The sequence below is a fragment of the Mesocricetus auratus genome, unplaced genomic scaffold, assembly GCF_017639785.1.
Source record: "Mesocricetus auratus isolate SY011 unplaced genomic scaffold, BCM_Maur_2.0 Super-Scaffold_100008, whole genome shotgun sequence".
NCBI classification, from domain to species: domain Eukaryota; kingdom Metazoa; phylum Chordata; class Mammalia; order Rodentia; family Cricetidae; genus Mesocricetus; species Mesocricetus auratus.
This window is the reverse complement of record NW_024429192.1, coordinates 33,895,779-33,914,836: the sequence shown is the minus strand read 5'-3', so window position 1 is coordinate 33,914,836 and position 19,058 is coordinate 33,895,779. Positions and strand designations below refer to the sequence as shown.

The following is a 19,058-nucleotide window of genomic DNA, read 5'->3' as shown; positions in this document are numbered from 1 at the left end:
ATGGTCTTGGCTGTCTGGTTGGTCTCCTTCACCTACACCTGGATTACATGGATGCCAGATGCTTCTGCTACATCTGCCATCAAGAGGCACCACCCGCAATGCCTAGCTTCAATGAAACAAACATGGTAAGACACAAAAACAGTCATCAATTATTTCCCACTTTCTCCCAACAACTGCCTCAGACCCTCTGCTGATCTAGAGACATATCTTTAAGGGAAGCCTGTCTTTGTCGTGGTACCTGAGTCTGCATTAGCACTGATCCATCAAAATAAATCACCTGTGGTTAACATCTAAAAGCATTCCTCGTCCATCTTTGGCATTGTTTGTTTAGTTGTATATATTCGGGGAGAAAATGGTTCAATGTTTCACAAATGTATCATCCTTCAGAGAGCTTGTTTCTTCAGTGAGGAATGCATTTACCACTAACAATTATATTTATTTACAGTTTCTTCCGATTTTGAATTAGAAGTAGTTTAAGAAACTATTTCTTTCCATGTGAATTTTGTGGAGGTCAATATAGTTTTATATCTTCAAGAGGAGAAAGCATAAAAAATGCATCCAGATCATTAATTATCTGTTGAAAGTAGTGTCCATAAATTTAAAATATCTTTTTGAAGACTGACTCATCATCATTGTTATTTTCCCATCAATAACATGAGATTCCTGGAAATAACTGGGAGAAATCAGTGGATTACAATAACCAGGGCATCACAACCTGACTGGGGCTTCCCGGGTTTCACTAAGAGCACCCCAAATTCCCCAGCTTTACAAACTGGACAAATCAGTCACTCTTACCCATAGAATATCCTTGCAAAAGTCTTCCTTTTTTATAAGATTTATCAAAAGACCTAATCTGTGAAGGGACAGATGTTCCACAGCTTGTCCTTACAATCTTGCATATTCATGAAACATTCACCACCAGATTGGGAAAAAGAATAAAACATTTAACCAGTACTTTCAGAATCCTCAGGTTTAAAGAAGAAAGGAACTGCAATACCAATTTCCAGTCTGCTTTGGGCTTTTTAAATGTATTTTTAGTTGAAATAGAATTACATCACTTTCCCCTTCCCTCTCCTCCCTCCAACCCCTCCAATGCCCCCAACACACTCTCAAGTAGATAGACTCTCTTTCTTTGACTATTATTGTTACATTGTGTGCGTGTGTATATGTGTGTGTGTATGTGTGTGTGTGTATTAGGGTTATGTATATATGTGTATGCACAAATATACAAATGCAACCATTTTGAGTCCATCTTTGTTGTCTGTGTGTATTTGGCTTCAGGGCTAACCACTCTTCATTGGACAACTGATAAAGAAGCTCATCCCTGGGAGAGGCCATTCTTCTTCTCCCAACAGTCACTAGTCACTTTTAGTTCCTTGTTGTGAATGGAACTTCATGAAATGTTCTGTCTTCCACATTAACATGTCCATTGATATTTCCATTGTTCCAATCTTGTCTATGCTGCCAAACTTCCTGGTATTTGGCTCTTACAATCTTTCCTCCAATGAACCATGACAATGACAAGCATGGCAAGATATAAGTAAGGGTGCATTAAGTGTCACTCACATGTTGATGCCAACAAATAGCTGTCTGACTGAACTTAAAGGCCCACTAAACAGGAGAGAAACCATGTCTGCAACTGGACCTAGCCAACTTCCCAGGACTCATGAGGTCATGGACCTAAAAGGAAAACTACTACTGTCACTTGGACCCTATTTCTCAAAGTGTACCTCTTATACTTTGCTTCCATTCTGTTCTCAGAGCACAGACCTGAGAAGACACAGGATCTAGTTGAGTTTAACTCCTTTCTGGATTCCCTCCAAAGAAACTAAGCAAGAATGTAAGATTACACCAGGCTATATGTGATTTTTTTTGTTTTTTCAGGTTGCTTCTAATAGTCATGTAGTTTATTTTATAATAAATGGAGAGTGTACTAAATACCATCTATCATTTAAGGCAATAGATTTTTCTGTCTGTTCCACAGATGCTTAGAGGAGGAAAAGATAAATTATTCTAAGAGTTATTCCATAAGAGTAGTCCACATGTGCGCCACAGTATCTATGGGGGAAAAAAACCATCACACAACTGGTGCCCTCGTTTACTCACTCCCATAGGAGGGACATCGCTTCACTGGGCACACACAAGACAAGCCCTCTCAACAACCAGTCGAGAAAGCGGGGGTGGGGGACTCAGAAGGCTTTGCTTTTACCTCCCAACTATTGGTCATCGGCAGATTCCGAGAGAGAAGGAATCGCTATCTTTAGTTCTGTGCCCTCTGTTCAACCCACCAACCTCCAACAGATAGCTCCAGATAGCCTGGTTAACCTCAGCGTGTTATAAAATGAAACAAATAGACATGTGCATGGGAGAGAGGTTTGTCTGTACAGTGGGGAATGAAGAGGGGTGGTGAGGTGGGAGGTAGGTAGAAGAGGTCAGTGTGCAAAGTGTGCATGTATGAGACTGTAAATAACAGTAATTATTTTAAAAAGCTATACTCACTGCTTATTAATATTACTATACTTACTGCTTATTATTATTTTTTAAGTCAACATGGAGGACAAAGTCTTTCTCTGGTAAGGAGTTAAATGCCTCGTTTTATTTCCTTTTAAAAGAAAAACAACTTAAGGGTTACGTAGGTAAGGTTTCCTGCAGGGGACACTGGGGATTCTTCTGTCTGAGTTCCAAAGGGCTGTTTTCTACTTCTCTGTGTACTAACTGAAGAGCCCTTCAGGCCACAAGCCAAAATATGATTCGTTAAAATTTCTCTCTGCTGCTTTTGTTCTGCAGTGAGCAATCCTCTAGGGCACTGGGGATTGTGTAAACCACCACCCTGGCTCAAAGCAGCCGCTTAGGCTGAAGCAGAGGCACTTTCCCTGAGTGAACACAGTAATCCAAGAGCTGGTGTCTACACTGCTCTCCGCATTCCCTCATGCAAATGTTAAAGCATTCAACAAAAATACAGTAATAACTGTATAGGCCTCTTCCAGAGAAGTAAGGCCAGGCTTCTCCAAGCTTTTCTTGTAAATAAATATCATGAGGTTCTTTGCTCGATACCCAACCTGATTACTCACAACAAGTAATGGTACAACTGATTAATTATTTACCTCCTTAAAACGTAAGAAAACTAACAGAATGGAGATGAAAGGAAGACATAGTCTTTATTTGAAAATCACACACTTTGCACATAGCATTGCAGTTGTTTCAATTATTCTGAGCCCCATTTCATTCACTCAACTCTGTATACATTATAATAATTGGGTTATTTATTTTCATTCAGATTGTAGACTTGCTAAGATATCCTTTCTTAGGTTAAATATTTTTAAAGTCCTATATTCTAATATCCCCCTTGTTTTTAAGAAAGACAGTGGGGAGGAATTATGGATAAAGAAACTTTTGACAAGTGAAAATGTCTTTCTGTGCCTAGGAAAGGCATCTGGTTCTACTGTAATCATGCTGTTCTAGGACTGTTAGGGCTATCATTGCTCTATGGCAGAATTTAATAATTCTTCAACTATCTTACAATGGCCTGTCTACACTTTATCACGGTGTCTTTGTTTACTTATGTGCATTTTAATGATAAATTGTTTAATTGTACATTTTTACGAGCTCATCTTAATACGATTTTATTTTATAGCAAGCTTATAAGACTCCTGGAAACTGATCATTGGCTCTTATCAGCCATTCAGAGCAGACACTAGCACAGATCTACATAATAACCTACAGATTACTCTTAAGGCTACAGTCAGTGGACATGCCTTCAGCATTCCAAGCCCAGTCCAGCACTGGTGTGAAAGGTTGTGGAAACATTAGCACAATTAGCAGACTTTTGATCTTTTTTCAAACAAGATAGGAACTTTCATATAAAATCTTGTAACTTCCATGTAAGCTCCAGATAATGTCAACAGACCAACCCTAAAATTGGTCTAGTTTCCTAATTCCATGAGGAAGTCTGAACCCTCCGCACTGGGCTCACGACCTGGTAGAGACCCAGGTGAGACAGCTGCCATGTCTCTCTGGTGGAACACACTCTCTGGCTGTCTCATCCTCAGAGATGTTTACCTGCACAGGTATTTCCTTTAATAGACAAACCGTGTTGACTGCAGTCAGCCTTGCATTCCAGATGGAGTTCGGGTAAAGTCATAGAGCTCTTTTCATCTTCCTGAAGGCTTTCTCAGAGCGTCGGGAGCCTAGAAATAAAAATTGGATCTCCAGTTACGACAGTTTTCTTAGTGATCAAAAATAGGGGCAAATAATTTTCCTGTATCATGAATTTGTATCTATCTATATAGCCTAGCAGAATGTGTTCATGGATTTTACATTTTTAAAAGAAAAACAATAATGTAGTTTATTGTGCTGTGTGAGTTTCATTCTGTGCTTCCAAGTGCACTTCTAACAGAGCTTGAATAAGAAAGTGTTAACCCTGTGTGAGATCACTGCATCATTGAACCCTCATCGGAGAAGCGTCTTCTTGCAGTAGATAATAACAAACACAGAGAAAAAATAGACAAATGTGCAAAGAGTGAGAGACTTTGAAGCATTCAGTCCTTAATGGGATGTCTTCATCCCCTTGAGGCTCAGGGATTTATGAGAAAGGGTTGGGGGGCAGAAAAAAATGTAAGTAAGTGCCAGAGGTGGCGGATGACTCCAAGGAAAACTAGAACTGATGAGTGTATGTATGAGCTCTTAGAGACTACAACAAGACCTGCACAAATTCAAGCTAGATGACCCTAGCACAGAGAGTCCCATCACTAACCAAGAAGCTATTCATAATTGGTACCTGCTGGGAGAGAAAAAATGTCAATTTTCTCCAGTAGAGTGTGTTACCAGCTATACCAACTGCACTCCAGCACAGGCCTCATGCTCAGGGGTGGTTGTCAACACAAAACCAACTCTGTTTATTTGGGGTGCTTTTGTCATTGTCATTGTTATGGTTTGGTGGTTTGAGGTCATTTGAAGGTTGGGTTTTTGAGGGCCATGGTTTTTTTTCTCCATCTTTTGTTTTTGAGAACTTTTTGAGAGAACATGAAGTTGGATGGGGAGGGAAGTGATCTGGAAGGGCTTGGGAAGAGAACAGAATATAATCAAAATACATTGTGTGAATAATAATGACAACAAAGAAACAGTAACAATAGTAAAGAAAAGAAAACCATCTGCACAAGGCATGCTTCTAGAATGAGAAGAACGGTGATTTATAGAGTGACTCTGGAAGATGGATGGAATGTAGGAGGTTCCACTTTTTTTTCAAAGAGAATGAGAGACAGTTTATTCTGTAGCTAAATATGAATGAGCATGGCCTTGGAACATGGATTAAGGTTGCCCCAAATACCATATTCCAATGTGATTTGTGAAGTTATTTCTAAATAGCTTTTTTTCATACAATATATCCTGATTACAGTTTCCTCCCCCTCTACTCCTCCCAGCTCCTCCCCACCTCCCCTGCCATCCAGATCCACCCTGTTTCTGTCTTGTTAGGAAACAGATAGGCATCTAAAGGATAACATTAAAATAAAAGATAAACAAGAATAGGACAAAACAGAAGGAAAGCAGCCCAAGAAAAGAGGCCCATAGACTCAGACCCACTCATTCACACACTCAGGAATCCCACAAAAACACAAAACCAGGAGCCATAATATTTACACAAATGACCTTTAGGGTAAAAAATAAAATAAAAAAGCAGTGTTAATCCTTATAAGGGAATACCTACTTTATGTTTCCATATAAATTACTAGAAATCACAGGGTTTTGTTTCCAACCACTTAGAAAATTTCATTGTTCCAGATAGACGTGTGCTCCTCCTCAGCCAATACTAAAATGTTTCAGTTCTTAATTCTGATATAGTCTCAAAGATCCTAGAGGCCCCAGAAACCACCCAAATTCTAAACTTCCCTACCTCCAAGATACTGCTTTCCTAGTCACAGACTGAGTTCTAATACTTAGAAGCCCCACACTGTGCCTTCTTGATCCAGAAAAGAAATACCCTCAATCAAAAGGAAAAGTCATGGCTATCACCAAGATTTATACCAACAATTTTTTAATGTCTGTTGTAATTTGTGGTCAAAGGCAAAAATGTTAACAATGCTGGTATTCTGTTATTATATATAATACAAAACATAGTTTATAATAGCTACTCCATGCATTATAAACAATATATAATTATATATATGTATATATATATACACTAAGGCAAGGTTTTTAAAGCAAACATCTGTATTCACGAGGCATTATGTATCTATAAGTGTACATGCAAGCTATCTAAGGGGCATGATGTCAAGTGCAATCTCTAAACAATTTGTGGATTCCATTCTTTGTGACCTCTTTATTAAACACTCACCAGAGTCCCCTTCATAACCTCCCTTTAACAATGTCTCTGTCTCATGTGACAAAATACAGGCCTCTCTCTCTTTCCAACCGTGTTGTGTGCTTCACTCTCATGCAAGAGCTTCCTGAGGACAAAGAGGCAATCATGAATATTGAGGTTGAGACAGTGAATGCCTCTACACCAAGTAATGTATCATTTTCACACTGGCTTGTTTCCCACCTCCTTTCAACAAAATTCAATTTGCTAGATGATAAATCACTAAAAATGACTGTGAGTAATTGGTCACACAATGCCATTTTTTAAATATAAGTCAGAAGGAATTTAGGTAATTCAGTTACATTTTCCAAACAATATGAAATGGTTTTCTAGAAATTCAACTTACTTACATATATATGAACAAAATTCAGGGAAAACCCTTCTCTTTTTTTTTTTTTTTTTTTTTTGGCTTTTTCGAGACAGGGTTTCTCTGTATTTTTTTTTGGAGCCTGTCCTGGAACTCGCTCAGTAGACCAGGCTTGGTCTCGAACTCACAGAGATCCACCTGCCTCTGCCTCCCAAGTGCTGGGATTAAAGGCGTGCGCCACCACTTCCCGGCAGAAAAACCCTTCTTTAAGACAGGGTTTTTCTGTAGCTTTGAAGTCTGTCCTGGAGCTAGTTCTGTAGACCGGGTTGGTCTCGAACTCACAGGGATCTTCTTGCCTCTGCCTCCTGAGTGCTGGGATTAAAAGCATGCACTACCACCACCACCTAGTTATTCATATATTTTTAAGTCCTTAATTCAGGAATTCACATTCACTGAATACATTTAGAGGAAGAATGTCCTTCTAAATCATCAATATCTACATATTTTTAAATGCATGATAAAAGAACTATAGAGGTTATTTTATTTGTTTGAGAGGAATTATTTTATAATTTTTAATTATGTGAGGATGTCTGTGTGTGTCTGTGTGGGGGTGTATCTGTGTATGTCTGTGGGGGTTGTCTGTGTGTCTGTGGGGGTGTGTCTGTGTGTTTGTGTGGGTGTGTGTGTCTGTGTGTCTGTGTGAGGGTGTGCCTGTGTATGTCTGTGGGGGGTTGTCTGTGTAGGGGGTGTGTCTGTGTGTCTGTGTGTGGGGGTTTGTCTGTGTGTCTGTGTGTGGGGGGGTGTGTGTGTCTATGTGTCTGTGTGCCTCTGTGTGTCTGTGGGGGGTATGTCTGTGTGTCTGGGGCGGGCTGTTTGTAAATGTAGGTGCCTATGGAGCTAAAGGTGTCAGATCCCCTGCAGCTGAGGTTACAGGGTGTCCTGAGTCGCCCCATGTGAGTTCTGGGACCCAAACTCCTGTCCTTTGCATGGCAGTAAACACTCTTGTCTACTGAGCCATCTCTCTGAGGTGATATTTTGTCTGTGATCTAACCAATAAAGCTTGTTGAAGATCAGAGGGTGGTGCTAAGCCACTAGTTAACCATAGAGGCCAGGCAGTGGTAGCACACACCTTTAATCCCAGCACTTGGGAGGCAGAGACAAATGGGTCTCTGTGAGTTCAAGACCACACTGGGCTGCACCCAATTGATCCAGTCTGGAAAGGAAACGGAGCTCCCACATTTGATGCCAGTATGTGGAGACAGGAGTGATATGGCTGGTTGGAGAGAGGATTATAAGGCGGGAGGACACAGGAGCTCTGAGCATTCAGTCTGAGGATTCCTAGGGACAGGACCACCCATTCAGTCTGCAGATTCCACAGAGGTAAGAACTAGTGACTGGCTACTCTGCTTCTCTGATCTTCAGCATTTTCCCCTTTATCTCACTCTGGGTTTTTATTATTAAGCCAATTAGAATTCCTACTACATCTCTCCACTTTCTTTAAGTATTATTTAAACATGTATGATACAGTGCATAGATTTGTAAATTTTCTTTGAGGGTGCAACCAGCGTATTCTCTTTGCCAAGAAGTTAAGGCAAAAAGAAATCAAGATAAGATAAACATGACCCACTCACTGTAGGTCAGAAAGAGCCAGTGCCTGTACCCCACTGCTGCCAAGAGAGCACTTCACAGCAGGTCTGTGCCCAGCATTCTTGGAGTTCTTAATTAAAATGCATCTGTATGTCAGTCTCCTGCAGAGGAGTGCTTCTGAGAAAGACACATTCGTCACATGTCATTTAGTTGTATCCAAAATATTATTACTACAAATTTCCTGTTACATCTACACTTTTCCCATTTACAAAAACAAATAGCCAGCTTTTACTGAGTGCTATTTTCAACAGGAACAAGTTGTCCTGAAAAATTGTTACAAATGAAAATGTTATACCCCAAACCTACTGGGTCAGAAACTCTGGGCAGAGGCCCAGGAAACCAGAAGAGCTGGAGGCTTGCCAATGAGGATCAAATTTACCAAACATCTGGGCTGATATCTTGGATATAGTGGGCATTACTTGAAAGCTACTTCTTGTCATTTGTGTACATGTGTGTGGGGGTGGTGTTTATATGGGTGCAGGTGTATATACACATATGTGGAGGCCAGAGATCGAACTCAGGTGTACTTCCTCAGGAGTTGTTTACCTTGTGAATCACAGGGGTTCTTATTGAGCTAGCCTCACCAATTAGGCATTGGTTGATGAGGCAGCCCAGGGATCCTCCTGTCTAGGTCTTTGGGATTGCCACCATGACTCACTTGGTAGGGATAGTTAGAGGGATCAAATTCAGGTTGCAATGCTTGCTTGGGAAGTACCGTATGACTGAGTATGTCCCTAGGCCCTCTCATTATTTTTAATAGTTGATCCTAGCTCCTTAGAAGGATTTCCCTAGTTTATTCTAGCTTCTTGGGAGAAATAGTGCTATATGTTCAATTATTCACAGGTTATAATGACTTAACATATCTAAATTCAAGTCATTGCCTTCTATTCAAAAGACATTCCTTTCCCCCAACTTACCCATTCTCACATTATGAGAAAAAGGATACATCTCTAACCCCCTGAGGATTCATCCGAAATCCACCCTATTGAGAGATCATACTGGACCATCTCACAAACACTAATATACCTCTTCCATCAGCTGCTTCCGGATCTGAAATCCTCCTAGTCGGAGTCATTTTCTGGAGTCAAAAAAAAAAATGCCTCCGGTGCCAGTGAGATGGCTCAATGGGTAACAGCGAAGATGAGGACCTTGGTACAATCTCCAGGATCCACAGGATAGAAGGAGACAAGAGAATTCCACAAGTTGTCTTCTCACACACACACACACACACACACACACACACACACACACACACACACACACTAAATGTAGCAACAAAGAATCTAAATAAATTGCTTCTGAAACTGTTTTGTTAAAATTTGCATCGGTGTCCCTAGGAAATGGTGCCTGAGGCAGAAAAGATGTCCCAGTGTCCCAGAACCTTGCTCATATTCACTGATGCCTAGAGCGACAGGACTGTTCCCACATCAGGACGCCACAGAAAGAAACTTGCCACGTGCCCTTTGACCCAGAGAGGGGACCATGGAAATAGACTTGACCTGCTTTACTGTTGGGCTTGCCCAGTCCAGCAACCTCCCGTAGGCATTCTGCCTGCCGTCTCAGCCTGTCCCCATACTCTCTGCTTATTCTGGCTTTGAAAACCCTGTATTCATCAGCTTAAAATTCTGTAATGTTTTCCCTTTTTACTGCTTCCATGCAGAGATTGTTCAGCCTATGTCAATCGATTGGGTGTCTTGTTCAAATGCTCATCTGGCTCTGTTTTCTCACAAGGTGTCTTGTTCAAATGCTCACCCCCAGGCTGTTTCCTCAAGAGCTGCCTTAGCTGATATGGGTTGTATGTGAATCTGAACTTTGATCCCCGTCACCCACCTAATATTTCTCATCTAACATAGGTACTCCGGGAAATGTTGTCTGTTTATGTTTCCTATTTCACGTACTCTAAAACTTGCTTTACCTTACCTGCTCCACAAAAAACTAATGTTGGAAGATATATGGCTTAATCTCAACTAACAAAATAAGATTTTATGGTTTATTTCAGACTGCACTAAGCAAGATGGCTAATAATGAGAAATATATGTACCTTAAAAGTAATTTGTGCTGACTAGTTTTATGTCATCTTGACACAAACTAGAATTATCTTAAAGGAGGAAACCTCATTTGAGACAAAGTCTCCATAAGATCTGGCTGTAGGGCACTTAGGGATTGATGACACAGTGTTACTCACTGTCACACTGCAGCTTCCATGCCCAGACTTTTGTTTGTTTCATTGGTTGGTTGGTTTGGTTTGTATGTTTTATATGTTTTTGGTTTTTTTATTTGATTTTATTTGGTGGGGGGAGGTTGCAAGGACAGAGGGCAGACACAAAAGAACACAAGGAGATGAATGGGATCAGAAATAGTGATGTGAAATAAACAAAGAATTAGTAAAAAGGTTTTTTTAAGTTAAAAGGGAAAGAAAGAGAGGGGGAAGGAAGAAAGGAAGGAAGGAAGGGAGGAAGGAAGGGAGGGAGGGAGGGAGGGAGGGAGGAAGGAAGGAAGGAAGGAAGGAAGGAAGGAAGGAAGGAAGGAAGGAAGAAGGGAGGGAGGGAAGGAAGGAAACAGACAGAGTGAGCCAGTAAGCAGCAGCCCTCCATGGCCTATGCATTAGTTCCTCCCTCTAGGTTCCTGTCCTGTTTGAGTTCCTGTCCTGACTTCCTTCAGGGGTGGACTATGGATTTGGAAGTGTATGCCAAATAAACCTTTTCCTCCCCAAGTGTCTTTGGCCAAGGCATTTCATCACAGCAAAACTAACCCTAAGACATGTATGTGTCTTTCTCTTGCGGGTACAGCTTAAGGGGAACCAGAATGAGGAAAGACGACAGTACGAAAGTGTGGCCCTTGAAACGTGAGCAATTGTTGCACATTGAGGACCACGATTTCTCCACGAGACCTGGATTTGGAGGTAAGTGTTATCATCAAAAGCCTACCACACTCTCAAGATGGGACTGGAAATGTGAAGCAATTTGTAACAAACCACTTCTTAAAAGCTAAAATAAGTCAATAGATAGGCAAATATTTTTAAGTACCTGTATAATTATCTTCTCTTGACTGGGAACAAGGGACAATGAATATATTTTTATAGTGACCCCAAACTCTTTTTTATTCTATTTTTGACATTCTTGCCAATAGAATGAGTTCAATATTTAGAAGACAGATAAATCTGCAGCACAGCAACTTGTTCTTTCTACTCTAAGCTGAATGGAACGACGTGATGCTAATTTATAGAATCTCACTGTATTCCTACAAGCTAGAAAGCCTGGCTTTAACGGAAGAGCAAAGCCATGGCTCCCTCTGCTGAGTTTATTTTCTTCTTTTTCCATATTTTTAGAAATTAAAACTGTTTTTTGATTTAATATTCTTGATCATAATGCACATTGCTCATTGAGGCAGCACCTCAGTTGAATGTAGAGCTCATCGGTATAGCTGGTTTGGCTAGGCAGCTCCCTGGGTGATCCTGTGTTCCTACCTTCCCAGTGCTGAAATCACAGGCAGGCTGCTGTGCTCATCCAGCGTTTACATGAGCGCTGGAGATCCACCGTTTGATTCTTACCTGATTGCACTTTGCCTGATTGGCAATCTCCTCAACCCCTGGCTTTCCTTGGCAATTTTCTGGAACCGTTGGGTTGCAATCCTAAAGACCTGACTCCATTTCATCAGTGACTCATTAGTGTTCTGATCACCAGAACGATGGGGAAGGCTCTTCACATTCAGGGCCTGGGGCCCCGCCTCCAGCATTCCTGACCCACTAGAACTAGGTGAGACTGAGAGTTTGCACATCCGGCAGATGCCGTGATGCTGCCTGGTCAATGATGCCAATGCTGTGGCCCTGAAAGCCATTGAGTTAACTGACCATCATCCGGTTTAAATCCTGGTGAGTTTGTTATTTTTTGTTGTGCGGAATGTTTATCACAGTTGTTGAATTCCAATTTACAGTCATAGAGGCCGGGAAATCAATCAGCTTTAAGGATATGTTTATCTGGTGCTGAACATGTGGCAGTCGCATATTCTCAGCACTGTGAGAAGTTGTGAGTCTCTGAACCGACTGATACCCACTGCCAAAAGAAGCTTCTGTGACCAGGGCTGGTGGCAGCACCAGTCTACAAGTATAAATGTACATGTCAGCAAGGCTTTGACAATGTATCTATTTTGCAAGACAAAGGAAGCAGATCCCCCCTCCTAGTCTAACACATCCCCAGTGACTATTATCAGATTTACAGGGCTAGGAAACAATTTCTTCCTTTGGGTTAAGCCCCATATGTGACCAGAGAACATACCTGTAGAGGCCCAGCACAGGACCAAGCCAGTCAATAATTCCAGCAGGGGTGGGAGAGGGCATCTTGAGGCTTAGTGCCTAGCTGAGGAGCTATTGGCAATCGATGTCTCTCCTGGGAGACAGCATCATTTTTCCTTGAGGGTGTGGCTACAGAAAGTCCGCCCATGCTCATGCTAGCACCATTAGTTGGACTTGATTTTTTTCAAGGAGAAAAATAAGAAAGAGGACATGGGGAGTGGTCAGGATCCAATGAGAGAATGGGGTATGGGTGTGGATATGATCCCAATACATTGTGGGCTGTGTGTGTGTGTGTGTGTGTGTAAAATTTTCAAAGTAAAGTATAATATGCCAATTTAAAAATGAAAAGTATTCATTTCGCTGTCCTTTTGAAATTCTCCCATTTTTCCCATTTTCTTTCTCTACCTCACTATTTTTCTGACAATTCCCCGAAAGATTCCAAAACTTCTAACTAGCATTTTCAACAAACTGATGCTCATCCCCGGAAAAATGTCTTCCAAAGTTTGGATAATTATAGTCTACAAGGAGCAGCAGTTTCCGCCATAATGTGGCTTCTAAAGATCAGATAGTGGCCGGCCGTTGGTGGCGCACACCTTTAATCCCAGCACTCGGGAGGCAGAGGCAGGCGGATCTCTGTGAGTTCGAGGCCGGGCTGGACCGACAGCCTCCAAAATAATACAGAGAAACCCTGTCTCGTAAAACCAAAAAAAAAAAAAAAAAAAAAAAAAAGATCAGTGTCTTGGAGTTGGATCCTGTAAAACCACTAGGGGGCACCAGTCCCACATGAATTGTTCGAAGTTGGCCTCAGACTTAGTAGGAAGCGCCTACTGAGGCATCTTCTCCATAGGAATTCAAGGTTGATTGATCTGTTTGTTTGTCTATCTGTCTGTCTGTCTATCTGTCTGTCTGTCTTGAGGCTACTGTACTGTTTTACTGATTTCTTTCTCGGTATATTTGACGTCCGTGTACAGGAGGGCTACAGGTTTTTGTGTCAATTTTGTATCCTGATAACTTTGCTGGAAGTGTGTATCAGCTGTATGTGGTTTTTCAGGTGGAGTCTTTAGGGAAGGGTATGTTGATGTCTTCTTCCCTGTTTGTATCCTCTTCATATCTTTCAGGTGTCTTACTAACCTAACTATGACTTTGAGCCATAATTCCTGGAAGCTAGGTTCCTCAATTACATTGTCTGCTGTATAGGAAGAGGTTTTGTTGTTGTTGTTTGATAGGGTCTTTTATGGGGACATTAGCGAGAAAGAGAGAGATATGGCTATGCTTATTAGTGGATGGACCTTAAAATAAATAATCTACAGGCACCTCATTACTCAGTGTGTTCCAAAGATTAGCAGAAGCACCGGGGAGTCCATCTAAATTCCCAATCACAGACCCAAAGCCTGCGTTGTCACTCCCCATGGTAACAGGGTGCCCTGGTGAGTGGCTGTGGAGGCTGCACCCTCCTTCCCAGGAAGAATATTTATGCTTTCACCCTCCACCCTGTGCATCATCCTTGTCTCCAGAAAAGCACAGCACCGGCCCAACAATCACTTTTTGCCTGACCTGTTAGGAATACGGGTTGCTATTTTTAAGTGATAATGCCTTCTTAGATCATTTTCCCCGAGGCTATCGAATGAGATGATTAAAAATGCAATTGAGGAGTGTGACTCATACTTAGTGACAGGCGGCAGATCATCTCACAATTAGGAAATTCTTCTGACAGTCTTAGGCTGGGCTAAAAGGTGTTCGGATGGTTTGTTCAGTCATTTGGGAAGGAAAACTCCTGAGTCCAGTCTGAAGTATCAGTCACATAGCTCTGTGACATGGCCTTTAACCTTCATTTGCTCAGCTTGACCAGAACCATGCCTTAGATGGGACTCGTTCTCTGGTCTCAAATGGCTGCTTTCCTTTTGGGGAGTCGGCTGTGGAATACAAAAGACTGACTTCAATTTGTCTTCCCCTTGTCCACGGCACAAGCTCATGAACATACTTCTCTCCTCTCAGCTAAATGTAACTTCAGCTCTTCTCATGCCTTAATGTGTTTTCCTAATTAGGTTTAGCATTAAAACCAGCTGCTACCGGAGTGGCTTTTCTTTTTCTTTCACTTTTATAAAGCATCAGAAGATTAATTGACTCATTATGTAGAAACAGGAGGATGTAAATTTAGGGAGCTTTTTGTTTAACTTGGGTTATAAATCGCGGCTCATTTTCTTTATTTATGTTTTCCCGCCCACTACGTCTCCTCTACCTAAGGGCTTTTTGTTTCGTCTTCCAGATGATGATTTCTTTGTTTCTCCAAAGTCAATCAAGCACCTAGGTTCCAGCAGCTGAGCTGAGACAAAAGCTAACCTTATCAAAGCTGCTTACAGTCACCACGAGTAGCACAACGGGCCTGAGCGTCAGAAGGACTTATTCCCATCCCTATCACTGCCTTGCTTGGGATTTCAAACAAGAGTTCTTACCTAGCCACATAAGTTCCTACAGAGGGTAGCTAGAGCTAAACAGCCATGTGTGCCTACCTAATGGAGTGCCTGTAAGGATATGAGATGAGACATGGTGTAAAGTACTGTAAAGACACTGCAGAGATGGATAAATCATGTTTACTTAACCCTTAATAGTCTACCTGCCTTAAAAAACCCAAATATATACATTAAAACATTTGCAGGTGTGTTACTACCTAGTTAGTGCTCCTTGGAAGTCAATAGTCAAAAGGGTCAATCTTTAGCTAACTTCTACTTGATTTTACCTATAAACTTGGACAGAGTTTTTATAAAGGTATTACTATTTATTATACTGGCCCAACAGATAGTAAATGGTTGGTAGCACAACATTTGAATGAGGCTAAGGGCAAGACATGGGATACACTCCTTTATGTGTTCTCTAAATGGCCCTTCAAGACCTAGCACACAGAAGTCTGAAGATAGAAGACACCCAGAACTGTAGCCCTGCTTTTGTTGTATATGGCTACACATGTTGGCATTGTAATACTTGTGGTTAATTGTTTGGAGGTTTGAAGAGCAGCCAATATTCTGTAACTCTCCATCTTGCCTTTAAATTCCCTTCACCTTCTACTCAGCCTTCAAGTGTCAGAGCACAGGTTCTTATACCCAGGAGTTGGGTACCCTTGACATAAAGCTCAAGGGAGACAGAAATGAGGAGAGACAGCATCCCATGGGTGCACATTGTCTGTGAAATGTGAGGAGCTCATCTCCATAAAATAGCATAAGTCTGAATGGGAGAAACAGAAGGTAACAGGAACTCATTTCAAAAGAGCAAACCATGCATTGCCTTTACCATAAAAATAGGCTTGAGATTCCGTTTCATGCCCAGCAGGAGGGTGAATATATCATTGAAAGCTAACTTTGTGACAGTGTCCCCAGGATCTCAGAAACAGCCACCAACCACTAGGATATGCACTCCTCTTTCCTCTCTTAAGCAATTGTTTTTCAGCCTGTCACCATTACCTAAAAAGACAACAACTTGGACAGAAGCTCAAGTCTTTTATACAAAATGGCACAGCACTTGCATAGCCCCTATATTAATTCTTCCATAGTCTTTCAATTGTCTCTAGCTTACTCTAATGCCTCCCACAATGTAAATGCTATGCAAATTGTTGTTATTGGCCTATTGGAAAATAATAATGAGGGAAAAGCAATACATGTTTAGATTAAAATACCTTAACTGAAGTTGATTGAAACCGAAGATATGAAAGCCATGGACTCAAATGGCCAACTGCCCTTAAAAGAGCCTAAATCCAAGCTGGTCTCTGGCTTCACCAGAAAATGAATGATGGAAAATCACTCTGTGTGTGTGTGTGTGTGTGTGTGTGTGTGTGTGTGTGACAATATATTGATAACCTATATGTTTGAGTGTTTAATTAAGAATAGTACCCTGCATTTCCAAAAGGCAGGGCTGCATTTTTGCTTAACGGAGCAAGTAATGTTAATTTATTAAGATCCAATTAAGTCTATTAAGTCTGTAAACTGTACTATTTATGACCTGCAGTGGTGCTCTTCGAGTATCTCTGTGAAGATTTTATAGTGGAAGAAACCAAACTTTGGAGATATTTCTTGCTCCATAATACATAACAGTGATGAAGTTGTGTTCACACTTTATCCCGGACATTCTGACACCTTTTCAAGCTCTTTCAAAATCTCATTCCCTCACAGCATTAGAATTAATGGGAAGATTTATTCACCATGAAGTGCCAAGTAGAGCTGTGGATGAGATGTTTTCATGAATTTTTCTTTTGATTATTAATTCAAGAAAAAGGGCAAATGCAAAAAAAAAAAAAAAAAAAAACCACCAACGCTGAGCCCTGTGAAGGAACAATGCTAAGCTGTTCCCAAGTTCATGTGGAATTGGAATCTGCAGTAAACAATGCTATAGAATTAGTGTCATACAAGTTAACTGATCCAATATTCGAGGAAGACGGTGGTTGGGACACGAGTAAGATGTTAATAAAGGGTGATGGGCTAGCTGAGATTCTTCTGAGTAGCAAATGACAATAAACAAAAGGGAATTTATGTGGTAAAGGCAGCACCAGGAATTAATGAGGTCCCAGAAGAGTATCAATGGAGTTAGATGGTTTCATACTTTATTATGCATCTAGAAGGCTGTTGAATTTTATGTATATGTGTGTCACATGCAACACACTCAGTCTTTCTTTAGCCAAGCATGAAAGCTTCTCAGGATGGGCTCATCTAAATCCCAACATCTGGATTAAACAGCTGGGATTCAGCTGTGCAGGATTAATCTTTATTTGTTAATAGTCGAAAGTTCTTTTTAACTCAACGAAGCAATGAGATTTAAACAACTGTGACTTATTACAGTAAGAAAAATCCATGCAAAGATTATGTGTAAACATATGGATTGTGTCAACATAGATGCAGATCAAATTTCATACCCAAAACTAAATGATAATGTTATTAACAGCAATCCCCCTACATATACGGGATGGGGTGTTGAAATTCCTTCTTAGTGGAACTGGAAAATGCCACAACGGCTGCCTGGCCTGTACTTCCTTGTTCCAGGAGCCCTGTCTGCTAAGTTTGAAGTCCACTGTCTGAGATCGCTTCAGTTTCCAACTGAGTGTTTCGTCGAACAAGTTTCTAGAGTATTTGCTTCTTTCCCAGTGTCCTCTGTTGCTGCTTATCTACAAGGAGACATGTCTGAGTCTGCAGCATTGGTATAGCATTCAAGAATCTAATTCTAGGACACCAACCACTTCATGAAGAAAAAAGGCTCACACGGGAGAAAGAGAGAAATGGATTTGACATTTGCAAAGCCAAGGATCCTATATAACTCACCAAACTGCCATTATTATACAAAAATGCATGATCTGATGTGCTCTTATGTATGTTTCCAAAAAGGTTGTTCTTCTTTAAATTCCTACTAGCCAAAACACGGAATAACAAAGCTTTGAGATTCTTCCCAGCAACGATGATTGGAGTAGCATTTATTCATGCATGTGCCGTAGTTAACTATGTTTGATGGTATGACAAATAATTCAATAGAAAATAGGGGAGATGATGAACAAAAATATTGAAAAAATAGATCACCTTCAATTGTTGAACAACGGTCTTTCTTGGCTGAGGAAGATGTCTAAAATGATTATAATGTATTTCTTAGTAAAGAATTCATTTTTTCTCTCTGAAGGTTCCCCGGTGCCAGTAGGCATAGACGTCCAAGTGGAAAGCATCGACAGCATTTCAGAGGTCAACATGGTGAGTTTTCCCACAGGGCGTTGAGCTTCTGCTGAAAAGAATAAAACAACAGTTTAGAATTCATTGGTTTTTGAACGAGCCATTTCAGCCATTTATGTTCTTGATCTCTTCTGCTTTGCATTGTAGCAGGGTGGTGGCTGCTCTTCTGTCCTCCGTTCTTCTCAATTCTTTCTCCCCCTGGCTACACTCCGATTCCTTCCTCCCCTCTTTCTGTCTCACGATTTCTCATTTATGGCTTCCTGCAGAGTATCATGATAGAGTTGCTGTCTGGCACAGGTTGAAAACAAGTGTGTAAGAAAAGTAACTATACAGTTTTCAAACTATGAAATCTCAGCCCCAAGGCCTTGTTCACAAAATGATAGAGTGCTGGGCCAACCTTCATTATTTCCAGGTGTTTTGGTTGATATTAATTCTGTCTCTAAATAACTAATACCAGAAGATAGGGCATTTTAAGATTCGTGATCAGCATATAATAATACAGAAAATCTTGTTTATCCCATGGTATGTTATAGAAATACAAAAGAGCTTGATGTTTTATTTTCCAGAGTAATGCCTATATTTCCATGGAACATTTTTTATTTTAAAATCACTATTTTATTTATAGCCTGTAAAGAGAAGCTTTTTCTTGCTAGCCGCTTTGGTATATGACCCGCCAGTCGCCTGGGCTCTGCCACATTGTAGTCCCCAAATAACACACAAGACACTGTATTAATTATGAAGCTGTTGGCCTTGTTTGTTTCT

General features: G+C 40.9%; 1 protein-coding gene across 1 annotated transcript in view; it reads left to right on the top strand.

The window, feature by feature from the left end:
* Gabrr3 (gamma-aminobutyric acid type A receptor subunit rho3) overlaps positions 1 to 19,058 on the top strand; it is a 50,034-nt gene continuing 30,976 nt past the window's right edge. The window contains exons 1-3 of the mRNA XM_005076751.3: positions 1 to 125; positions 11,099 to 11,211; positions 18,250 to 18,317. Coding sequence (XP_005076808.1) covers positions 1 to 125; positions 11,099 to 11,211; positions 18,250 to 18,317 — 306 coding nt within the window. The remainder of the gene's footprint in view (positions 126 to 11,098; positions 11,212 to 18,249; positions 18,318 to 19,058) is intronic.